Genomic DNA, 26,332 nt, shown 5'->3' on the forward strand with positions numbered 1-26,332 from the left:
CACCCAAATTCAGAGGTTTATGGGTTTTTTTGGTACCAGGGATCAAACTTGGGTCCTTGAGCTTTTGAAGCAGGCACTGGACTGCCATTGAGCTAAATCCCTGGCCCACAGGGGTTTATGTTTAAAGAGCTTTATAAGCTTTTCCTGCTCCAAAGTTTTAAGATGTTAAACCTCAGATCTAGGAACTGAGACCCTTCTCTACCACTAATTTTAAGAGCAGAAGTCAACAAGACACATAGTAGAAATATATATTCAACTTTATTGCATAAAAAAAATTAATTTAAGCCACATGGTGACCATAATACCAATGTCCCAGGCAGGCTATGTCATCCCACTGTCCCCTTCAGACCAATATATACAAACACATACACATTATGCTGGATGAAGAATTTTTTTTGGATGAAGAATTTTAAAATGTGAAACAATTGGATATCCCATCTTCCCCCTCCTTACAGCCAACTGAAACACATCAACTGTTATCCCGACCTGAAGGAATTCTCATGGGAGACTGAACACATGCCAACCAAAGTAGCCATAAGGCACCCAGGTCCAAAGGAACTCTTGGCAGATATTCAGGATGTCAAGGTTGAAGCCGCCACCGCTATCTCCCAACTGCTGAAGTTGCAACATGAGTCCACATTGAGAGGTGTCAGAGGCACAGTGCCAAGGACATCAAAGCCAAGAGTCATGGGGGAAAAGGGAGAGGATACCCCCCCCCCCAGACAAAGGCAACCCACTCACACCTCTATATTCAACAGGCTCTTTTTCCAGGGCAAAGAACAAACATCCACACAGCCTGCCCCGGCCTTATTAAACAGTTTTCTGGAAACACTGGTGCTGTGAGCTTGCCTGCTGGGACACCTGGTAAGTCACACTGAGGTCAGTGTTTCAAGGTGGCTGGTGCAGAGGGAGGTCTTATTGCACTCCTCTGGACGGGTGGTCAGGAAGACCTTTGGGGAGCTCGGTGTTGGCTAAATGACCTCTGATGGCCCAGGGGCTCACAGGCAATGGGCTCTCCAGTAATCCCTCCAGTGACTCCATCAGCCTAACGAAGACAGAGAGCAGGGTGAGCACTACACCCAGCAGGTACAGACTCAAAATATACTTCATAGTTGAAAGGTTGCTGTGCCTTTGTAGAGTAGCAGAGCTGCCTTCTGCTTCTGGTGAGCCTCCAGATCCTGAGAAAAGAGGAAGTGGTTAACCTACAGCCTTTGGGGATATTTGTGCATTCAGCCTCAACCCTCTGGTCTTCCCAGGAGCCAACCGAGAGGCTCAGCCAGCTAGGGAGACAGGGACCAGTACAGTCTCCCATCAGAAAATCTCCAAGTATATTTACCACAAACTCCACAGCCACTGAGCCACACTTGGTTCTCAGACTAATTCAAGGGCACTGTTTTAAACTTCTTCTTCTCTTAAAGACTGTTTTGGGCAGGTGCAGTGCACCAACTCTGTGCTACTACTGTGCAGCTACCTTAAGAGGAGGCCCAGTCGGCTCGTGCAGGAAGGCGGAACCATAAGAACATTCCCTAGAGCGGAATGTGTTGCTGGTGGCTGAGCCAGGAAGAGCCAGGAAGATCACCTCGAGTTCAAGCCCATCCTGCACTACATAGTGAGTTCAAGGCCAGCCTTGACTACACAGCGAGATCTTGTCTCAAAATAGCGCCCTCCCCCCTAAATGCTCTAGAGAAAGCAACCTGCCTAAAATTCTCTCCCATATAGTCAGATTCAGGTTAACCATAAACTTTCTGGAAGTCAAAGTAATTTTGAGAGTTACATCTATCAAGTTCATTTATTCAACAAATATACCCTGAACATTTATAGTGTTAGGCATCCTGAAAAGTGGTTGGGAACACAGTAACCCGGAGGACAGGAACCCTGCCCTCACGGGGCTGTTAGCGCCACAACCCGCCAAGCGCCGTGATAGGAAGGAGATGCTCAGGGTGCTCTGGAAGGACATGGCTGGGACACCGCCTGACAGCACCAGCGGGCGTCGCGTGGGCTACCGGGATTTTGTACTAAGGACACTAAGAAAACAGGGCTGGTGCGGCTGGCTGGGGGAAGGCAGCCGGCGCCAGTCTCAGCGCGATCCCGAGAAGGCCCCCGGCACGCGGTCAGGGAGAGGGGGGAAGGGAGCCGGGAAACCGGATCTCGGGCCGAAGAAGCCCAGCGCCACTTACCTCGAAGAAGAAGATCCTGGGGTGGCGCGCTTGCTATCGCAGAGGATCGTGCAGGAACAGGCAAAACTCTCGGCCAAACGGCAGCAGCCGATAAGAACACGGGCACGCCACGCCACGCCACGCCACGCCGGCTCCGGCCCCGCCCCTTAAAACGGCGGCACCGCCCACAGGGCGCAATCGCATGCGCACTGGAGTCGTACGCACAAGGCAGCACGCACGTCCGCGGCCCCGCCCTCGCGCGAAAGGGGTCGGGCTGGGGGCTACACAAAGTGACAGCTGGAAGTGACTCTACGGCGCTGAGTTTAGGGTTGAATCGTTGCGGTCGGGAGTGGAATTCACCTTATGTGTTAATTCCTTCTGCTTTCTGGGGCTGCAGGAAACTTCGAAGCAGTCAGGAAGCAGATATACCCCCTATCTCGTCTGCGGGAAACACCTGGAGTGACCCCGCTCCGTGGGCTCTCTCGGGTGGAGTGCTGCTGGCCTCGGAGGAGGGCAAAATTATCAGAGGGCTCAGACCGCCATCCCCACCCCTCATTCTCTCCATTTCAGGACCTGAAGAGTGGATTTTATTTATCTCTTAGAGGCGCCACCTCCCCCACTTCCAGATTCTAAGGTTTAATTTCCCACCGAGCTCCCTGGAATGGTGACGTTGTTTTTCATCACTTTAAACTCTGTTTTCTATGAGTTTGCCCTCCGCCCCCGCCCCCACATTGAGTATTAAACCTAGGACCTTTGCACCGAGCTACATCCCCAGGCCTTTTTTTGTCTTTATTAAAAGACAAAGTCTCACAAAGTCTATAAATTGCCCGGGCTGTCGTCTTCCTGCCTCAGCCTCCCAGACAGATGGGATTACAGAGGTGCCTTGCCACGCCCTGCTTGTCCTGTTGGTTTAAAAGAATGTGGAAAAAAAAAAAAAAAGAATGTGGAATACATCCGGTCCTGGGGTGTGCTCTTTTTGGTTTATGGGCTTGTCACTTCGCCTTCTGTGGCCTCAATCTCCTCATCTAAAAAGAGAGCATTGGCCCCTAGATGGTTTTAAAGGAGGCTTTTAGTTTGAACTAAAGAGCTAGGAAGTCACAGCCTCACGCCCAAATTTGAAGGCTGGTCTGCCTTACTAGGCACCATCCCACCACACCAAGACAAAAATAACACTGCGCGAGCACGCAGTGAGGGATCGCGGGAAATAGCGTCCCGGGGATACTCGGAATGGGGAGGTCCACTGGAGTGAGCGTCCACGCCTGGGAGGGAAGGCTGTGGGTCTCTTCAGGGCCCTCCTCCTGGGGGGCAAGTCACAGCTCGCTGGAAGGGATGACTGGGGCGGGCACGCAGGGGGCCACTGAGCTCCAAGACGGTTCCCTGTCCTCAGGCCAAGTGCCCAGGCTGGGTAGGAAAGAACCCGGGGCTCCCACTGCTGTGCCTCCTCTGTTCTTCGGAAAAGAGGGGGAGAGGAGCCACACCTTCGTCTTGACCTTTCCCCTACTTTCCGGGCTGGCCGTCATCTGTGGGGAAAGAGGACTTGGGGAGGCTGTAAAAGAAGAAAGTTAAGGAATTCAGACGTGCCATCAGGCAAACATTTGGAAACCAGCTTTCCTGCTCAGCCCCCAGTAGTTTTTGGTCCTTTATCATTCCAGAGGTATCTGTGCCCTTTAACCCAGAATTCCACTACTAAGAATTATCCTTACAGAAACTCTGACAAGTGGAGAACTAATATGTAGAGATGATAATTGCAGCATTGTTCTGAATAGTAAGACTGGGAAAGCCTGTCTAAAGGACCTTGTAAAGGTGCATTTGTAGAGTGAACTAGCAAAAGATAAAGAATAAAAAGCAACTCTATGCATACTGACAGGATCGCCATATTGTTAAAAGCTAAGAGCATAAGTGTGTAAAGTATGTATATTGTGCTGTAGTTTGTATTAAACAAACACAAAATAGAGTGTATATGAAATACCTCTTCACACCCACTAGGATGGCTAACATAAAAACAAAACCAGAAAGGAACAAGTGTTGGTGAGGATGTGGAGAAAATGGAAGCTTCCCCTGTTGGTGCTGGGATTGTAAAATGAAATAGCAGCTTTAGAAAACAGTTTGTCCCTCAAAAAAACAAAGTTACCACAGAATCCAGAAATTCCACTCCTAAGTATATCCAAGAAAATTGAAGACATTAGTTCACACAAAAAATGTGCACACAGAAAATTTGAACAATGACATACATATTTGATGATATTAAATATTTAGTTTTATAGGCTGAAAAATTTACAGATGTTTATAGCAGCATTATTTATAATAGCCAAAAAAAGTGGAAATCACTCAAAATGTCTATCAACTTGTGAAAGCAAAATTGAAATGTGGTAGATTGGAGTATCATTCAGAGGAAGAGGAAGGGGGGGAGGGGAGGGAGGAGGAGGAGAAGAAGGGGAGAAGAAGAGGAAGAAGAAGAAGAACTAGCCAGGCATGGTGGTGCACACCTGTAATCCCAGCACCTGGGAGGCTGAGGCAGGAAAATTGAGGAGAGTTCAAGGCCAGCCTGAACTACATAATGAGACCTCGTCTCAAAAAGACAAAAACCAGTATGAGCCTAAACAAAATTAACTACTCAAAACTATCTTTAAAATAATGATTAGTTCAGGAAAGTTAAAATAAAAAGATGAGCTTGAAAATCAGTAAATAAGATGAGATCAGGGAGCAGAAATAAAACAGAAACAGTCCTTTTCTTGGGAAGGAAAGTAGGCTGATAATTTGAGAATTTTAAGTACTCATATTAAAATGTTAAGGGTAGCTCTTCCTTTCCTTCCCTTCCTGAACAATTCAGTCTGCTCCACTGGGTGGAACAGACCAAGGTTTCTGCAGTGAAGAGAACCCATGACCCAGGGGAATATTCACAGTAGATCCTCAGTGTCTAGAGCCTGTTCAGTAAATCTCGTGAATGACTGGATGGCTGAATGGCTCAGTCTCACTTTTTCCTGGACCCTGATCACATGTCATTTCTCAGGGAGGCCTGGGTAATTGCCCTGTAGAAAGCAATGCCTGGCACGCTCTCCATCTCCCTTAATCTGCTTCATTTTTTCTTCCTACTACTGATCACCACCAATCACATTGTATTTATTTGTTGATTTCTCTGTCTTCCCCACTAGAATGTAGCTACTTGAGAAGGACTTGGCTGTGTTGGGAATTACTATGCACCAAATCTAGAATAGTGCCCAGCATATAGTAGGTACTCAACAAATAATGACTGACTGAATGAATCATTTTTCTGTATCTGTTTCCCAAGTTTTTTTGGGGAAAAACAGAACAGCTGTTCAGTGACTAATTCTAGTTATCAGTATTTGTTATGCAACAGCACTTTAACAATGGTCATCTTTGGATAGTGAACTTTTTTTTTTTTGGTACCGGGATCGAACTCTGGTCCTTGCGCTTGCGTAGCAGGCTTTGAAACCACTGAGCTAAATCCCTGGCCGATAGTGAACTCTTTTCTCCCATGGGTATCTGTTATTTTTACAATTGCAGAAAAAAATTTACTAACATTTTTAACATTTCGTAAATTTACTGCTTGAGCAACATTGTGACAACATGTATGTAACCAAGGCAAAACAAATACATGAATTGGGATGGGGAAATTGGGTCAAGAGCTTGGGGCAAGGCTGGGGGTGTAGCTCAGTGGCAGAGTGCTTACCTAGCATGTTCAAAGCCCTGGGTTCAATCCCCAGTACTGCAAAGCAAAGCAAAACAAAAACAAATAAGGTGAATGTGATGGTGCACACCTGTAATCCCAACACTCAGGAGGTTGAGGCAGGAGGATCACTAAATTCCAGGCCAGCCTGAACTACATAGTGAGACCCTGTCTCAAAACAAAACAACAAAAAACTCCACCTGTATGGGCCCTGGCAGCATAGCCTCCTGATAGAGAATTGCCTAGCATGAACTATGTGAAGCCCTGGGTTCCATCCCAGCACTGTAAACAAAACAAAACAAAACAAAACAAAACAAGACAAAAAACTATAAGAACGATTTAAATATAAATATAAATGAGGTAGGGAGAGAGATTGGACTGAGTGTGGATTTACATTTTTAAATATTGACATTATTTTTCACAGGCCAGGATCCTTCTCTTTATTAGTCACAATAGGCACAGTGCCTAGAGCCTATAGACTTTCAAATATTCTCAGAAATATTTGAGATTTAGAAAACAAAGTATACTGAGTTCAAAAAACTTTATTATTTTATTTCTTTAAAACAAGATCTCACTCTATAATTCAGGCTGGCCTTGAACTCGTGGCAATCTTCCTGCTTGTCTCTTGGAGAGCTGGTACCTCAGGCATTTGCTGCCTCACCTGGCTTGTGGGTACATCTTAGCATGATGGAGATGTCCTATTATAGACATGTCTAAGGCCTGTGAAAGTTTTTAAGTGAGGATATGCAGATTATGGAAGTTTTATAGTTTGCCAAGTTTCAGATGTTCTATTATGAACATATATAGCTGTCCCTTGATAGCCATGGGGAATTGGTTCCTGGATTCCCCTACCCCCAAGAATAACAAAATCTGTCCATGTTCAGGTACCTTATAAAAAGTGTCATGTATTTGCATGCGATTTTTGAGCATTCTCCTGAATATTGTGTCATCTTATCTATTTATGATATTTTACCTCTAGATCTTATCATAGATTTCATTCATTCATTCATTTATTTGTAACTGGGGATTGAACCTATGGCCTGGCACATGCTAGGTAAGTGTCCTACCACTGAGCTACATCCCTAACCCCTTACCATAGATTACTTGAGTACCTTATAAATACAATATAAATGTTATGTAAATAGTTGTTATGCTATATTTTTTTAGAGAATAATGAAAAAAGCCCATAAATGTATAGACATAATTTTTCCAGATATTTTAAATCTGCAGTTCATTGAATCTATAAATGTGGAACCCAAGGATCTGGAAGACCAATGGTATTATAAAAGGAATAAAATACAATGACTGTTTTGGGAAAGCATGTTCATGAGGAAGCTTAGGGAAGATTTGAGGTGAATTTCCAATTTCCTCTTCTCAGTGAAGGCCTGTGGAGAGACCTCTATATGGGTAATAAGGATCAAAATAGAACGTTGCAGATATGGATTTAAGAGAGTTCTAGTTGGGAATGGTGGCGCACATGTCTACTATCAGCTTTCTGGGAGGCTGAGGCAAGAGGATCACAAGTTTGAGCCTAGCCTGGGCAATTTAGCAATTTAGTGAGACCCTGTCTGAGAATTAAAAATAAAAAGGGCTGGGATGTAGCTCACTGTGAAGGCCCTGGATTCAATCCCCATTGCCAAAAGAAAAGAGCATTTCCTCTTTGTGTTGTCCTCCAAGTAATGTCCATGCAGCCATTTAGGATCAGTCTGTGTGTTGACCACTGAATTCTCTCCTCCTTGTGTGAAACCTTCCAAATACTGAATGTTAACATCTAGAGGGAGCCATCCCCCTTCTGTCATCTTTCTCAGCTGTCACAGTTGGCTCTGAGTGTGGGGAGCCCTGGGCAGCTGCACATGGGCCAGGGCTGGATTGAGCTTCATGCCACTTGGCAAATGTCTGTGGAGTGCTTGGAGGTGGTGGAGATCCTGCTGTCCTGGCAGGGAGGTGGAAGTGGGGTCTCAGCTTTGGGAGGTGATGTGTCTCCTGCTTTTTGGCCTGGTTTCATTCACAATCACAATGCCACCCCCCACGTGCCCCATGTTCACACATGCATGCCCATGCGGGTATGTTCTCCCTCCTCCTGGCTGGCTGCACCTCTCCCCCAGACATTTCTGCTGCCAGCTGGCTGACTCCGAGCCCCTGCTCTAGGTTGGCTAGTGGAGAGTAGGAGACTGTCCTTGCCTCTTGTCCCAGCCAAGAAGGACAGAAGCTGCTGCTGGGAAAGGGCCAAACAGGAGAAGAGGACACCCCATGCTCTTTATCCTTTTCCTGACTGCCCCTCTTGCTGTAGCTAGGACTGGAGAGAAAGTTGGTCCACTTTTACTGGCAGTCTCAAGGAAGATGGCCTAGATGACCGACCCCTCCTAAACCCTGCTCCCAGCACCCCTCTGCCTGCCAGGTCCTAAAAGGCTGGTGAAACGGCTTAGTGTCCTGGCTCCCAGATCTCCCATTCAGCCCTGGAAATTCTCCCATCCCTGGTTCTTTTCCCTGTTGGTATATCAGTTGCTGATGTGATTCAATGTTGGTGCCTCTCAATAGATAAGCATACTCTTTTTTTTGTCCAATCATCTTTTTTTTGAGTTTTTTTGTTTTTTGGAAACAGGTTCCCGCTACGAAGTTCAGGCTGACCTTGAACTCACTATGTAGCCCACACTGGCCTAGAACTCTCCGTGAACCTCCTGCTTCAGCCTCCCAAATGCTGGGATTATAGGCATGTGTCACTGCACCCAGCATTACTGAGGTACTTTCTTAGGCTTCTTAGCTAGCTGGGCGCTCCACCACACCATTGTTGCTGTTCTTCTCTATGATGCCTGAGGGTGCCAGCCATCGACATTGAAGCCCACAGACTGGGCAAGTCCCTAGGATCTCTTTGATGGTTCCAGGAAGACCTCTGGCTAAAGAACTGTACCACACCTGTCAGGCAATGTTGACAATCTCCTCAAAAGTGGCATTTCCAGTGTGCTTAACTGTGGAAAAAAACAGTCAAGATTTTGTCACAATCCAAGGCCAGAAGACCCCATAGCACGGTCCTCCATGTACATCTAGGCTGTTCCCATGCTTTCAGCCCAGAGACCCCCACATGAGGAACAACCCTATTTCCTCACCTGGGTCACTATCAGCTTACCAGATAAGCATGCTCTTAAAAATTGTTACAAGAGGCTGAGCATAATGGTGTACACCTGTAATCCCAGCACTCGGGAGGCTGAGGGGGGAGGGTCACTGTGAGTTGGAGGCCACCCTGGACTACATAGCAAGTTCAAGGCTGCCCACTAAAACCAAGACCACTAAGACTAAGAAGACTAAGACTACAGATTATCCACCAAGGTTAATGATGTCAGCCATACACCCTGTTACTACTGGGTCAATATTACCTAAGTGACCATACTTGCAATCTTATTGGTTGATGATAGTTTTTACCCATGTGGTACCCACCCCTCGTGACTTTGCTCTCTAAAATTTCCTTTGAGAAGTGGGCTCTTTGGCAACCCATTTGGGACTCCTCCTGTCTCCCAGGAGCTATTCTTATTTTACATTCCTATTCTCCAATAAATTTTCCTACTCTTTAACTCCCTTGTTCCTTAGAATTCATTCTTGGACTTCGGGAAACATGAGCTTGGTGTATCTGGTATCTAGCATGATGGGAGTTACCTCTATTCCCCTAAATTACTAGTACACCAGAGTGCTTGGGCCGGGGTGAGTGGCTTTCACAGCCTCCTGGTTAAAGTCTCTGAGTCAAGCAGCATGTGATTGTTGGTGGTTTTGTGTACCTGAGATTGGGTGAGGCCTCATCACTGCAGGAAGTTCAGGTTCTTTGGTTGAATTAGTGAATCACCCAGGAAATAATGAACAGCTCATGCCTGAGCACCCCTACTTTTTTTAAAACCAGAAAAGGAGGTACATTCTCACCCTCCTTGCTCCCACAGGCCATACCTTCCTACAAAGGGTGTGTGCTGTGAAAAGGCACCCTTGTCTCCTGAGGATGAGGTTCCTAGAGGGAAGGCAAAGATCAAGGTCATTCACCTTGGAAGACAAGTCAAGGGCCAGTAACCAAATGCAATAGCCAATCCTGTAGTGGTTAGACTATGGGCTCACCTCACCCAACAGACCAAGAAAAAGACTTTTAAGGGCCGGGGATTTAGCTTAGCTCTGCCGCCTGCCTTGCAAACGCAAGGATCTGAATTCGATCCCTGATACCAAAAAAAAAAGACTTAAACAAAATTTTTTTTTGTTTTTTGCACTGGGGATTGAACCTAGGGCCTTGGCACCAAGCCACATCATGAGCCTATTATTTATTTATTTATTTATTTATTTAAGAGGACAGGGTATTAATAAATTGCTAAATTGCCCAGGGTATATTTGAATTTTCAAACTTCCTGCCTCCCAGAATGTTGGGATTACCACACCCAGCCAGAAAAGACATTGTTATGTACCAGACAGTGATATAGGGGAATAGTGGTAACTCCCATCATGCTAGATACCAGATACACCAAGCTCATGTTTCCTAAAGTCCAAGAATGAATTCTAAGGAACAAGGGAGTTAAAGAGTAGGAAAATTTATTGGAGAATAGGAATGTAAAATAAGAATAGCTCCTGAGAGACAGGAGGAGTCCCAAATGGGTTGCCAAAGAGCCCACTTCTCAAAGGAAATTTTAGAGAGCAAAGTCACGAGGGGTGGGTACCACATGGGTAAAAACTATCATCAACCAATAAGATTGCAAGTATGGTCACTTAGGTAATATTGACCCAGTAGTAACAGGGTGTATGGCTGACATCATTAACCTTGGTGGATAATCTGTAGTTTTAGTTTTAAATCTTCTTGGTCTTAGTGGTATTGGCCTTAGTGGGCAGGAGAGGACGGCCCACCCCGCAATGAGGTAATGGTCCAGTATCCTGGGAAAGCCCCAAAGTGTGGTCCCAGTAATCTCAAGCTTCTGTTCACCCCTCAGGGAAGCATGACCATCTGGCCATTGTGACTTTAATCTTCAGATGCACCTCCAGCCACGGCTTCAAGGTGTTCTCATCCTCTGCTTTGACTTCGAGGGCCCAGCCCCGTCTGACTGCCTACTATGTTTCTACCTAACTTAGCTGTCTATATCAACAGGACTGAGAAGCTGTGGCTGTCATCAAAGCCCAGGTTTCCACTTACCCTCTCAGGCTGGGCCACCTTGACCTCTTCCTTCTGTCCCCAAGAACTGGCCCTGCTCTAGGGAAGACATTGCCCTCTTCCTCCAGCTGTGTCCCCGGGTATGCTCTCCACCTTGCAGAATTGAATTTCCTCCCCCAAAGGGTGGGATCACCCTCCAACCCCTTTCCAGTAAAGCTACCTTCCTGTTTCCAAAGCAGGGAGCACACCTTACGTACGTCCTGATTTTTCTTCCTACTTTCCCTATTTTGGATCATCTGATCATCATGCCAGGCCCTGGGACAAAATATCTGACACCAGTGACTAAAAGGAGAGGCTTATTTTGGCTCATTTTCCAGTCCATAGCTGGCTGGCTCCAAACCAGGGCAGCATGGCACAGGGGCATGGCAGAGGAAAGTTGTTCACCTCTTGGTAGACAAGAAGCAGAGAGGGAAGAGAGGTGCTGGGAGGGAGAGAAACCCTTCCAGGCCATGCCCACAGGGACCCCCCTAACCCTCCTCCTAATAGGAAGTCAGCTATAAACCCCCAGGATCCCATAGCCTTCCAAAAGTGCCACCTTTGAGTGCATGAGTCTCTTGGGGGACATCTAGGCCTAAACAGTAACAGCTGACTTACCACTCATCTGAAAAAGGAGAAACAGATCCAGGATTGCACAAAGTGTGTGATTTGTTGGGGTCTTAAAGACATAAGATGTGTCTCAGCTGGCAGCAAGGCAGCAGGACCTCCACACTCCCACACAGGAGGAAGGGGTTTGTTTGTTGGTTGGTTGGTTTACTTATTTATTTACGGTGGTATTGGAATCAAACCGATGGGCACCCTACCATTGAGCTACATCTCAGTCCTTTTTTATTTTGAGACAGGGTGTCCCTAAATTGCTGAATTGCCCAGGCTGGGCTCGAACTTGTGATCCTCCTGCCTCAGCCTCTCAGAGTGCTGGGATCACAGGCCTGTGCCACCACGGCTGGGTGCTGATTTCCTGATTCTGAAGGGAGAATGGAGAGTGGGGTCTTTCATTTTCCAACCCTGTGAGCCTCACAGAAAGATCACAAATCCAATAGATGCAAGCAAAACCAAAACAAGATTTAATGGGATTTCTGAAAAACCATCAGGCCCAGAGGCAACTTGAAAAACTCAGAATGTAAGACTGCATAACTCTGTAATCATAAAACTCCCCTAGCCCCACCTGTGATTGAATGTGAGTAAATAGATAAAGATGCTTCTTAGTTCCGGGACACTATATCCAACCCTTTGTTCCGGACACCACTATAGACCAATCTACAAAGCATCTGCTGACTAACAGTACATGTCAGGCTAATTAACATACAAATGTAAGACCACTAAACCTTTGTTCCTTCTTCTGTAAATTTCGCCTGTTAACTCCCCTGCAAGCCCCTATAAAAAGAGCCTGGACTCTGGACTACGCCTCTCTAAGCTACTTTGCTTTGGTAGTGCCGTCTGGCCAGACTAAGGTCTGTTTCACTTTCCATCTTGTCCGGAGTGTTCTTCGCTGCAGTCAGCTCCTTGGAGCATTTGGTAAGGCCCTTGGTCTTACATTCTGGAGGCACTGCTGGGATCCCCAGGTGTGCTCCACTCCAGCTCCTTGGAGCATTTGGTAAGGCCCTTGGTCTTACATTCTGGAGGCAGGCACCGCTGGGATCCCTGGGTGTGCTTCACTATAGTCAGCTCCTCAGAGCCTTTGGTAAGGACAGTGGTCTTACAAGATAACAAGTATTAACAAGGATATTGAGAAATCAGAACTCTCACACATTACTTATGGGAATGCAAATGATAAATTACCTTGGGAAAATTTGCTGGTTGTGTTACAGTAGAATAGGCCGTGCTGTGGCTTGTGTCTAGATGTCTCCCCAATGCAGTCTTAAGTGGGTCTTTTCAGAGGTGGCTGGATCTAGGGTGTGTGATGCTGGGACTAGGGTGCCCCACTGTGGGTGTGGGTGGCACTAATCAGTAAGCTTACAGCCTGCATAGAATATAAAGGCAGCTTCTGCTACCGCTTCTGTTGCTTGCTGTTTTCTGCCTGCCCCGCCATGCCGTGGACTGTTTCTCCTCTGTGATGCCTCTGCCACACCACCCTACCTTGGAGGCAGCTGACTATGGACTGAAACCTCTCCAAACAGTTAGCCAAAATAAATCTTTCCTCCTTTAACTGTGGGTGTTGGGTATTTTGTCTCAGCAATGAGAAAAGTATCTAAGACAGGCTAATAATAGGTTAAAAAAAAATAGTTCAGGTTCTTGTGTACAATGAGGAAAGAATTGCCAAGTGTACACCCAGTAGTAAGTAGTAAGCAGCTATGTTTACTGAAGATCATGGGAAGTTGTGCTCAAGGCAAGTCTAAGTCATAAGACAGGGCACAGACAGGGAGAGGTGCTGGGTTGACAGAACAGCACTGCACACAGGTCAAAGCACACAAAAGTGGCAACAGCAACAAAAAAGGGGTGGTGTTGGTAGTAAATCAGGCTTTCAGAATTAAAGGCCAGGCACCTCCGCGCAGGTGCCTCCCACTGAATCTCCGAGTGATTGACCCGCACGATGGACATGGTGCAGAGCCATGTTAGAGGTTCTCAACCCACACGCCTGTCCCAGAACTCACTCTGACCACTGTATTTATGAGGTGTCACATACATTTGGGAACCTGTAATGAAGTGGGAGTAGAGTAAAGGTGAGCAAAGGTCAACCAGGGAGATCCAACACACGCGCTCTCACCTAGAGCACCAGTCATACCCCAAGGTTTGGTTATTTTCTTTTTCTTTTTCTTTTTGTCTTTTGAGACAGGGTCTCACTATGTAGTTCAGGCTGGCCTTGAACTCACTATGTATCCCACACTGGCCTTGAACTTGCAGAGATCCTCCTGCCTCAGCCTCTTGAGCGCTGGGTTTATGGTGTGTACTAACACACTTGGCACAGTTATGTACCTAATAAAAGGGTGAATTTTACCATCAGTGAACTGTATCTCAGTAATAACGACTCCGACTATTTTGGTAGTCTGTGTTCTTCATGCACTTCCCTCTTCCAAAGGCAACTGTTTTGATTTTTTTTGGTTTTGTTGGGCTTTTTGGGGGGTTATTTTTGCAGAGCCTGGGCATTGAACTCAAGTACTCTTTCCCTGAGCTGCATCCCCAGGCCACGGCAAACACTTTTTTTTTTTTTTTTTGCTTGTGAGGCAGGCGGCAGAACCACTGAGCTAAATCTCTGGCCCCAGCTGTTTATTATTATTGGAAGCGCTAAAAGATTCACCATCACTGGATAGAAAAAGGCAGTATTCTAAGAGGTAATGGCGAGGATTGTCTAGACCAATAAATGACATGCAATCTTTACATTCTATTATTACAAGCTAGATGACAAAGAAGTAACATTTATAAATGTCTGAGAGTAAATAACCAGAAAAGTAGAATTCTGTTTTAGCCAAACTTGGGTTTAAAAGCATGCATGCTCATAGAATGGGATAAAATATCTGTAGACCATGTATCTGATAAGGGACTTGTGTCCAGAATATGTAAAGCATTCATAACCCAATAAAATACTAATAATCCAACTTAAAACAGGCAAAAGATTTGAATATACATTTCTCCAAAGAAGACTTAAAATTAGCCAAAATACACACACACACACACACACACACACACACACACACACAGATAATTAGCATCATTAGTCAATAAGGAAATACAAATCAAAATCATAATAAGATACCACTTTACAATCATTATGGCGGTTAAAGGAAAGACAGACAATAGTAAGTGTTGGCAGAATATGGAGAAATTGGAACTCTTACACATTGCTGGCAGGATTATAAAATGGTGAAATTATTTTGGGAAACAATTTGGCAATTTCTCAAAACTATTAAACATAGAGTTACCACATAATCAAACAATTCTCCTACTAACATACCTAAGAGAATTGAAAACATGTCTACATAAAAACTTGTACAAAAATTCACATCAGCATTCTCTGTGATAGCCCTGGATGTCCAGCAACTGATGAAAAGATATAAGCAAAATGTGGTATATTCATACAATGGGATATTATTTGAACATAAAAAAATGAAGACCATGTGCTAATTACTCATTTGTATGAGATGCCAAGAATATTATTTATTTATTTATTTGAGATAAGGTTCCCAGGCAGGTCTCAAATTTGGGATGCTCCTGCCTCAGCCTCCCAGAGTGCTAGGATTACATGCATGCACGACCATGCCCAGCTTTAGACTTTTAAATTGTACCAAAAAAGATAAATGTGTAGGGCTGGGGATGTAGCTCAGTGGCACTGCGCCTGCCTGGCAAGCTCAAAGTCCTGAGTTCAATCCCCAGTACAAAAAAAAGAAAAAAAAGATATATGTGTTTCTCTGAGTATGTGAGTAGATGCACTAGAGCTGTTAAAAGTGTTTACCTTGGGCCGGGGATTTAGCTTAGTGGTTCTGCCACCTGCCTCGGAAGCGCAAGGTCCTGAGTTCAATCCCTGGTACCAAAAAAACCACCAAAAACAGCTGGCTGTGGCACATGTGCCATAAGTTTTCCACCACTGCTCTATCCTATTTTCTTCTTACAGTACTCTAGCTGAGTGGATCTTAGTTTTACTCTTTCTGGTCTTCATGTTTTAAATTTTTTCCTTCATACTTTCATATTTTCTGCTATACTATGTATAATTTTTTAGACCTTGGGTATTTTCTCCAATTTTTTTCTTTAAATTTTTAATTTTATTTATTTATTTATTTATTTATTTATTGAAGCAAGGTCTCGCTGTGTAGTTCAGGCTGGCCTTGAATTTGAGGCTATGCTCCTGCCTCAGCTTCCTGAGTGCTGGGATTACAAGCGTGCACCAGCACACCTGGCAATGCTAAATCTTGCAAGTAGTCAGGAAGAGACCTTGAATCAATCACTGTCTACCTAGTTGCCCTGCTTGGGGAAGCCCTGTGGGGCCCAACAGCTGCACACAGTAAGTGCTCAATAAACATCTACTGAGTTACTGTTCACTGCATAATGAGTCACTGCATCACAAGACAACCCCTTGATTCTGTAGTAAACTTCCCTCTATGTCTATGTGACCAATCTCCAGCCTAGTGTTGGAGAAGTGATGAAAAACACGGATACAGAGAAATGAGAGGAGGGGAGTATATTGGGGCCATGTGCAACAGAGAGGCATTTCAGATTCCTCAAAGAAAACTTCTGGTATAGGGTGGGCTCGGGTGGAATGGTGAACGGAGGGGTGGGCTTGGAAGAGTCACATCCAACACCTACCTGTATGGCCCTTACTACATACCAGTGCTGTTCTAAATTCTCTCCATATGTCCGTCCTCCCCCCATCCCCACACTGGGAATTGAACCTAGGGCCTTCTCACTGAGGTACAGCTTCAAGCCCCATGCCTCCTTTTTAAATTTTTAAATTTTGAAGCAGGATCTCACTAAATTGCTGAGGCTGACCTCAAACTTGCAATCCTCCTGCCTCAGCCTCCCAGAGTGCTGGGATTATAGGTGTGTCCAACAATGCTCAGCTCTGTTCATTTAAAAAAATATGTTGATTAATTTAACCATCCCATTAGCCCTAATGGGAACTATTATGATACTATTTTATAGATGAGAAAGTGAGGCACAGAGAAATTAAGTAGCTTACTATTAAGTGATGGAGCTGGAAATCAAAGTTAGGCAGTATAGCTCATAAATTTGTTTTGCTGTAGTGGTGCACACCTGTAATCTCAGCTACTGGGGAGGCTGAGGCAGGAGGATTGCAAGTTCAAGGATAGCTTGGGCAATTTAGTGAGAACTTGTCTCAAACATAAAATAAAATATTCTTTTTTTTTTTGGTACCAGGGATTGAACTTGGGTCCTTGCATTTGCAAAGCAGGCGCCGGAACCACTGAGCTACATCCCCAGCCCTCAAACATAAAATAAAATAAAGGGCTGGGATGTAGCTCAGTGATAGAGTGCTTACCTAGGGAGAATGAGGCCTTGGGTTCAATACCCCATACTACAAGCCAGGTGTGGTGGCACATGCCTGCCTGTAATCCCAGCACTTGGGCGGTTGAGGCAGGAGGACCACCAGACTAGACTACATGTGAGTTCAAGACCAGCTTGGACTACACAGCGAGACCCTCTCTAAGAAAAAATACTTGGGCTGGAGATTTAGCTCAGTGGTTCTGCCACCTACCTCACAAGCACAGGGTCCGAAGTTCTGATCCCTGGTACCAAAAAAAAAAAAAAAGAAAGAAAAAAAACACCTCCCCATACTACAAAAGAAGAAAAGAGAAGAATAGAGTTCGTGTGCTAAGTTACTGTGCTAAGTTACTTGTTCCCCTGCACAGAGCTGCATGTTGCTCCCGTGAGAGCGCTGGGCCTGCCTGTGCTGCCCTCAAGTCTTAAAATGACTCTTCTTTCTTTTATCTGGTGAACTCTTACTCATCTTTTCTGCTTCTGCTAAGGTTTTTCTTTTTCTTTTCCCTTTGGAATGTTTTATCCAGAGGGGGAGCTGCCATGGCAGCCAGAAGCGCACTGCATTCTCTGGAGTGTGCCATGGGTGGTAGTGGAAAACTTCTGCCTAAACAACTCTCCCTCTTCTCTTGATGTCTCCAGCCTTTGGAATTAAGTGTTGCTCTGTGAAAGGCGCATTGTAAACCAGGCACTGAGCTCCTACTGTGTGCCAGGCACCACCGGAGGGCATTCTGTTTTGTCTCTAATCTTCACAGTAACCCTAAAACCCAGGGGCAGTAAGAATCATCCTGTAATCCCTGCACTCTGGGAGGCTGAGACAGGAGGACTGCAAGCCTAGGGAACCTAGTGACTTAGTGAGAGCCTGACTCAAAATAGAAATACATAAATAAATAGGAAAGGCTGGGGATGTAGCTCAGGGTAAAAAGCCAGGGTTCAATCCCCAGTACTAAAATTTTTTTTTTAATTATACATTATATAAATGAGGGAGCTGGCTTCAGAAAAGGAAGTTACCTCAGATAACAAGTCAGAAAAGGGAAAAATCAAGACTCAAGCATGTCAGGATGCTAGAAGTCCTGCTAATGACAGTTTCTCCCTCTTCTAGTAATTAGGCTTCCTGTGTATATTATATTCTTTTCCTCAGCTTCTCTGAGACAAGGTATTACTCTGTAGTCCAGGCTGACTTGGAACTTGAGATTTTCCTGCCTCAGCCTCCCAAGTGCTGAGATTACAGGCATGTGCCACTACACTTGGCACCCCTTGGCTTCTTGAGAGTGCAAGAGCTCTTCTCAGAGAGAATTCTTTCCTCTTAGCAGTAACTGCTTACTAGCTAAACCCTGAGCTGGGAAAGTATCACTCTTAATGTAAATGTGTACATGATGCTGTTTGTCCCAGGAAGCATGGGAAATCCAAAAGGTGTCAGGACTTGCTGGGGTCCAAAGCAGTGCAAGTGTGTAGAGCCAGTCACAGCTGCCAAGCATCTGGGAGGACCTGAGCTGGCCAGCACCCCGCCTCCAGGGCCAACTGTCCCGGAAACCACCCTGGGTTGCCCATAGCTGGCCAGTTATCTTCTCTACCTTCCCAGTGAGACATGGAGGCCGGGTGAGGCTGGGTCACAAAGGAACCAGAATCCTGATGGCAGGGTGGAGTCGGGTGGGTGATCTTGGGGTACCATGTCTGCCCCATTACCCTGGAAGCACCTTCTGCTCAGATCTTCCTCGGATGGGCATCTGTGGGGTCCTGGTTACTATTGCCCTGGGCACGGAAGAGATGGTCCCCAATCTAGGAGGCAGCTGAGGACAGCTCCATGCATTCACAGCTGGTAGCTCCTGGGAGCCCCATTTCTAACCAGAGCTGCAAACCCCATGGGTGGTAGAGCCAGTGCCATGCCTGGGGCTAGCAATGAGTCAGTCTCTGGGTGACCAGTGTTGCCTGCCCCATGCAGTGCTTACCTGCTCCAGGTGCGGACCTTGGAGGCCACAGAGGTGAGTGGGCAGGAAGGAGTTGAAAGTTTCCTTTCCAGCTCAGCCTCTGTCCACACCCATGAGGTCAGCAATCCTGGCCAGAGCAGGGAGAGCCACGGGGACTGAGTCTTTCCCCAAGCTGGGAGGGACATAGGTCTTGTACCTGTCACAGCAGGTCAAGGACTGAGCAGCCAGCTCAGAGGCATCTCTGCAGCAGTGTCTCTGGTGGCAATTTTTCTTTTTTTTTTTTGGTACTGGAGATTGAATTCGGGACCTTGCGCTTTGTGAGGCAGGAGCCGAAACCACTGAGCTAAATCCCTGAGCTAAATCCCTGGCCCTTTTTCTTTCTTTTTTTTTTTTTTGGTACCAGAGATCAAACTCGAGACCTTGTGCTTGCAGGGCAGGCGGCAGAACCACTGAGCTAAATCCTCGGCTCTGGTGGCAATTTCTGTCTTGACTAATTTTCCTTTTTTGAGACAGGGTCTTGTTATGTAGTCCAGGCTGGCCTTGAACTCATGATGCTCCTCCTTCCTCAGCCTCCCAAGTGCTGGGATCACAGGTGTGCACCACTATGCCCAGCTACTAATTTTACCTTTAAACAAGTTTTTTAAAGCTGGTGAAGTATGGGTGTGGTGGCGCACATCCATAATTCCAGCACTCTGGGAGACTAAGGCAGGAGGATTGCAAATTTGAGCCCTGCCTGGGCAATTTAGTGACTTACAGAGACTCTGTTTTAAAATTTAAAATTTTTAAATGGCTAGGGATGTAGCTCAGTGCAAATGTTCATTCCCAGCGAATCCGTGTTTCATATTAGGAAACTCAGGATGAGGACAGCGAAGGGGGTGGGTGCCAGGACTGGCCTGGGGCATCATGCCCCAGTGTTGTGCCACTGCATGGATGCTAGATATCAACACTGTTGAGCCTGGCTTACTATTACCACCCACCACAACCTCTTGTTTTACATAATCTGGGCACTCCAAAGGTTTAAATAGAATAAACCAAATCACCTCCCCTGTGTGGTAATGCTGTTTAACCTTTAGCTAAAAAAGCAAATATCAGCCAGGCATGGTGGCACACACCTGTAGAGGCAGGAAGATTGAAAGTTCAAGCCTAGCCTGGGCAATTTAGTGCATGTTATGGCTTGCATTTAGATGTCCCCCCAAAGCCTCAAGTGCTCATAGGTGTGGCTTTGGGGAGCGACTGGATCATGGGTATGTGATATTGGATTAAAGGTGTGATACCTGGATTATAGGTAGCACCCTAATGCTAATTGGATTAGCATACCTCTGGGGGGTGTGATTGAAGGGATTTGCTGAAGACAGAAGACTTATCCTGGGTGTGAGTGGCACCAACCAATAGGCTTATAGCCTGAATGGAATAAAAAGGGAAGGAAGGAGGAAATCTTGTTGCCCTCTGGCTGCCCTGCCATGAAGTGTTTCTCCTCTGCAGTGCCCCTCTGCCATGCCTCCCTGACTTGGAGCCAGCCAACTATGTACAGAAACCTCTATAAACTGTGAGCCAAATAAATCTCTTCTTTGAGTTTTGGGTATTTTGTCTCAGCAGTGAGTAAAGTAGCTAAGAGACTGGACTTGGAAAGAACCTGTTTCAAAAAAAAGGGCCAGGGATCCAGGGATGTAGCTCAGTGCATAGACTGAATCCCCAGAACTGAAACAAAAAGCAAATATCATCTAGGCCTCTTAGGGTGGAGCACCACCTCACTACATGGCCTCATCTCTGAACCACTGCTCTTGGTGGCTGAAGGCTTGCTGCAAGCCCCACGTTAGGCTAGGACTTTCTCATCAGCCTGTTGGAATCCAAAGCAAGTGCTAGTGAGGACATTTGACAACCAATCTCAAATCAGTGCTTGCCAGAGATTTAGCTCAATGGTACCACACCTGCCTTGCAAGCACAAGGTCCTGAGTTCAATCCCTGGTACTGAAAAATAAAACAAAACAAAACAAAAAGTCAAATCAGTGCTGCCTCCTCCATAGGACACAGGTTGGGCAGATGTGGCAAAATAAGGTATTAGCATGGAGCAGAGATTACACTGTCCTGGTGTGCAGATTCCTTACACACACACACATAACACAACAGCAAGGGATCTTTACATGTGGGGGGAGCTGAGTTAAATAGCTTTCTTTCTTCCTTCCTTCCTTCCTTCCCTTCTTTCTTTCTTTTTTTCTTTCTGTTTTTTGAGACAAGGTCTCACATGTACTTCAGGCTGGCCTTGAATTCACTATGTAGCCCAGGCTGGTCTCAAATTCACTGAGATCCTCCTGCTCCAGCCTCCCGAGTGCTGGGATTACAGCTGTGCACCACCATACTCAATTTAAATAGTTCTTGATTACAGTAAAACTTTTTATCTAAATGTGGACTTGAAAAGAGGAATTCTAACCATGCCCAATCCTTTGCAGACGTGAGGTGCAGCCGAGACCCAGGCTCCAGAAGTTTCCATCCTTGGGTGTTCCCTAGGCTGTCTGCTTTTCTCTCCTGGGAATGTTTCCCTTCTCATGGGCCTAACTCCTGCTCCTCCTCCACGTTCCAGTCTAGATGTCACTTCTTCCATGAAGTCTTTGCTCAGACTCCGAGTCTGAGTTCAGTGTCCTTCCTGTGGCTTCCTGCCGGTGGTGCCACGTGTCACACAGCTGGGTAACTGCCCCCTTCCTAGCCTGCTCCTTGGTAGCCTGGGTGTCTCGAGGTGGGGGCCTGGTGCTGTTCATGTCCACACCTCACCTCACACATGGAGATATTTATGGGGTGAATGTATTAGGGACACGGCTTCTCCCACTTGCTTCCTCCTCTGCAGTAGCTGACCTGGGGTTCAGCCACCTGCCAGGTGAGGTGTCAGACTGATCTCTTGCAGAGAAAGATCTGTGTTATAAGAGCTTTTAAGCCCAGGAAATGCTGTTTAAAGTCAAACGCTCAGCACCTCAGTGGTGTAGGGAACTTACTCCTGCAAATGGCCCTGGAGAGTGGAGCTGTCACTGGGCTGATGCTGTTCAGACCAATGGCTGGGGTGTGTGCTGAGATGCGTGGGGGACATTTTCGGTCCCGATGTCCCCTGGGTCCAGTTGTACAATGTATGGTGATGTGACGGGCAACTGCCAAAGACAGCAGATGTGCTGAATGGAGGCTCCGGGCTCACCAAGTCCCTGAGGTGTACTCTGCTGGCAGAGGATCTATCAGTAGCAGGAGCTACCGTGGAGAAAGGAGAGTAAGTTCAAGAACTTACTGTGTTTGCTTTATTGTTCTGTCAGTTTGTTTTGTGAGTTAATCAGCTGAGATTCTTCTATTATGTGTATGCATGTGAGCATGTGAGGATACAGACTGTGTTGAGGACCGAGCATAGGTGGATGGTTAGGTATTGTGTGAGTGAGTGTTTCACACCTCTGTGGACATATCCGTATACCTGTCTTCAGCTGCCTGTCACAGAAGTGAGGAGGGAAGAAAAGGAGAGAAGCAGCACTGACAGAGTCCGTGTTCTAGACCAGATACTTCATGATTTTTATCTTGTTTGATCTTCATGATAACTCAGTAGTGATTTTTTACTACCTCCCCCCCATTTTACAGATGCAGAAGCTGAGATTTGAGGATGATATGTATCTCGCCAGAGGACACTGTAATAATTTGTGGTGCAGCCAGGTGCACATCTGTAATCCCAGCATTTGAGAGGCTGAGGCAGGAGGATCACCACAAAGTTTGTGGCCAGCTTGGGCTACATAGTGAATTCAAGGCCAGCCTGAGCTATATAGTAAGATCTTGCCTCAAAAAAGAAAAAAAAAGTGCTCCTGATTTTAGTGTCTGAACTATATCTGCATTCAGGTTGACTTCTAAGTCAGTGTTGGAGTCTGTCATCCTGGACTGGGTGCTGAAGAAAAGCACAGAAGCAACCCAGTTCAGAGGCAGGGTTTAAGCGTTCAGGTTCAAATCCTGCCTTTGCCCTTTTATTACATGGGTTTTTTGGCATTAGGAAGGTGCCCTTTGTGTGGTAGTGACTTTTTTTTTAAGTACCATAAAGGTGCCTTTATGTATTATTTATTTGGGTTTTTTGGGGACAGGATCTCACTGTGTAGTCCAGGCTGGCCTCAAACTCATGGTGATTCTCCTGCCTCAGCCTCCCAAGTGTTGGAATTACAAGTGTGTGCCACCATCCCAGGCAAATATGCCTTCATGAAGTAGTTAGATCCAAACAACTTAGTTAATATTTATGTCCTAACAGCAACTTAGCTGTTTAAAAAACAATGCACATGAAGTAAAAGAAAAAAACTTTTAATTTTATTCTTAAATGACTACAATGACTTACTAAGAAGATACCTGCCTACTGACTATATTACTTCTGAAGCTTTGGAATTAGATTGGACAGTACCACCCTCGTTTCCTGTTCCACACTGATTTTCATGCTGAAAAATCCAGTTTTGCAGAGATGTGACGTCCCTGGAAGGAGTGTAGCGCCATCTACTGTAGAAATGGTGCACTGCCCAGAGGAGGCGAGCATTTTCATACTTCAGAATCCTAGCGCATTCACTGCGGCCACTTGGCGCGCCTTGGTGGGCAGTTTGGGAATTGTGGCACTAGAGGCATTCCGACGTCATCTTATCCTTTCTGTGCCTTGGCCTCCTCGGCTGACCGAGTGGATCGTAACTAATGAGATCCCGATGAGGGATACTGCCGTGTTTGTAGGGCTCTGGGTTAGAATCACGGGGAGGGGGTGACTAGTAAAAACACGGAAGTCTAGAACCCACCCATTCTGCGGAGGAGCCAAGACAGGGGACTTACTTTTTCAGGTACTGTAGGAAGTTGTTTTGGGTTTTTTTGGGGGGGGGGGGGCTGATGATTGAACCTAAGGCGTTTGCACTGAGCTCCATCCCCAGTCCTTTTTTATTTTTAAAATTAAAAAGTCACTAAGTTGCTCGGGCTGTGCTTGAATTTGAGATCCTCCTGCCTCAGCCTCTCAAAGTCCTAGGATTACAGATGTGCTCTACCATGCCAAAATTCAGATTTTAATGTACAGCTGGAGTTGAAAAATCACTGACCCATTGAATGGGGTGTGTGTGTGCACAGACGATTGAATCCAGGGCCTTGTACATATTAGACAAGTGGTCTGTCATTGGGCTACATCCTCAAGCCCTACATATTTTTTAAAATAGAAGTAATATTTTAATACTATGGTTAGGCAAAAAGAACAGATACTTAGGTATCTAAAGACCTAGGTTCTAAACTTCTTTCTTCTTTTTCTTTTATTGGGTGTGTGTTCTTGGGAAAGTTACTTACTGTCTCTAAGCAAACAACCCTCCATCAAAAATGAAGATAGTAATTTGTTTGTTTTGAGACAGAATCTCACTGTGTAGCTCAGACTGGCCTTGAACTCACTTTGTAGCTCAAACTGGTCTCGAACTCGAGACAATCTTCCTGTCTCAGCCTTCTGAGTGCTTGCTTTATAGGTTTGCACCACAACGCCTGGCTAAGGGGATAATAATTTGTGTCCTGCCTTAATTCATAGGATTATCGTGACACATGAAATGCCAAATGTGAAACTCTTCTTTAAACTACACAGCACCGTACCAATGTGAAGTAATACTGGGAAGTAAAAGATGTCTCTGTCCTCAAAGAATAATCTGGAAAGATGTCCAAAACCCCAGCAGGTTGGAAGACCACTGTCCTGTGCTGGTATGTGCACCGTGGGCTGACCTGCTCACCCACAGCGGTGAAGAGGCAAGGGATGGTCAGGGACCCTTTTCCAGTGGGTGAAGGCCAGCAAGCTGCCTGCTCGAGGAATCACTGCAGTACTGCACAGTCCCAGAAGGGGGCAGCCTCGCCTCAGCCCCAGCCATAGATTTGACTACTGTAATCCTTCAAGTCAATTTAGTTTTGTTTTTTTTTTTTGAATTTATTTTTTGTATTTCCTTGTTTTAATTGTTAGAGGTTTAACCCAGGAAATTGTGCATGCTAGGCAAATGCGCTACCATTGAGCTACATTCTTAGCCCCATCGACAATTTTAATTTACATTAATTTTTTTTAATTTTTATTTTTGGATACATGCTAAATTGTCCAGACTGGCCTTAAACTCACTATCCTCCTGCCTCAGCCTCCTGAGTGCTGGAATTACAGGCTTGAGCCACCATGCTCAGCTGTTTTTCTATTTTTAGGGCATGTAGCTCAGTGGTGCCTCACCTGCCTCACAAGTGCAAGGCCCTGAGTTCAATTCCAAATATCAGGAAAAAAAATTTTTTTTTAAAGAAAGAAAACTATGTGTCAGTTACATATTCATGGAACACAGTGTGATCTTTCAACACATGTATTAATCAGCTTTTGTTCACAGTGACAAAATATCTGAGATAAACAACTTAAAGAAGGAAAGGTTTATTTTGGCTCATGGTTTCAAAGGTTTCAGTCCATGGTTGGTTGGCTGGCTCCATGGCAGAAGGATATGGTGAAGGAAAACTGCTCACCTCATGGTGGCCAGGAAGTAAAGAGAGGCAGGGTAAGAGCCTGAGAGCACACAGCAGAAGAGGTCCAGCTATTGTGTGCTGTTGTGTGGCACCATCCACAGCCAGGAAGATTCTCCCTGCTATTTGCTATACCACATGTCAGTCATGTCTGATCTCACCTTCATAGGCACACCCGGCAACTCGCTCTGCTAATCTCCCAGATGTCTTTTAATTCAATCAAGCACGATCGAGATTAACATCACAATGTGTATACCATGTACAAATCAGGGTAATTAATACAGTGGATCTCTGAGTTATGACTGGCTTGACATACAAACAACTTGGGTTGTGACTGGAATTTTAGTTTTAACTTATGACCAACGTCTTGAATTATGACCCAAATGCTGGCCGCTTGTGCTTCCAGATGGTCTCAGACACAGATTTAACCCTTAAAGAGTTCTGGAGGGAACATTACAACATCCTTTCCTGTGTGGGATTAATCGAGAAATCCTGGACCAATGTCTCTCTAACAACACTGAGATCTGTCTGTGTACAGAAGAGAGACTTTGAAGGCTGTGTAGAGGAGCCTGAGCCTTCAGTTAACCAACTTGAGTTACAGCCAGCCCTCACAAATGAAATGAGTTTGTAAGTCAAGAGTCCTCGTATATTCATCACCAGGGTTGGGTGTGGTGGCACACACTTGTAATCTTAGCAGTCAGGAGGCTGAGACAGGAGGGTTGCCGTAATTTTAATGCCAGCCTGGGCTACATAGTGAGCTCAAGGGCAGCCTGAACTACATAGCTGGACCTTGTCTTAAACAAAACCAAACAAACTATCTGGAAAAGACAAAGGTATTCCCAGGGACTGGGGGCCATGGGCAGGGAGCAGGACATTGATGCCAAGGGCCAGGAAGGGGCAGTGGGAACCACTGCCTGGGCTGGGTTGGTACTTACTCCAATGTGTGCGTTGTTTAAACACTGAAGTTATATTAAAAAGATGGGGTTTTGCTGCCTGT

General features: G+C 45.7%; 1 protein-coding gene across 1 annotated transcript; it reads right to left on the reverse strand.

Moving 5' to 3' along the window:
* Positions 1 to 239: 239 nt before the first annotated feature.
* Positions 240 to 2,359, reverse strand: Hilpda (hypoxia inducible lipid droplet associated). Its single transcript, XM_004856394.4, has 2 exons — positions 2,178 to 2,359; positions 240 to 1,178 (listed from the first exon to the last, which is right to left on the reverse strand). Exon 2 carries the CDS (start codon positions 1,108 to 1,110, stop codon positions 916 to 918), a length of 195 nt encoding a protein of 64 aa, XP_004856451.1. The 5' UTR covers positions 1,111 to 1,178; positions 2,178 to 2,359; the 3' UTR covers positions 240 to 915.
* Between the last annotated feature and the right edge of the window lie 23,973 nt (positions 2,360 to 26,332).

Source organism: Heterocephalus glaber, unplaced genomic scaffold (genome assembly GCF_053883595.1).
Source record: "Heterocephalus glaber isolate CG9 unplaced genomic scaffold, H.glaber_assembly_v1.0 deba00000546, whole genome shotgun sequence".
Taxonomy (NCBI): domain Eukaryota; kingdom Metazoa; phylum Chordata; class Mammalia; order Rodentia; family Bathyergidae; genus Heterocephalus; species Heterocephalus glaber.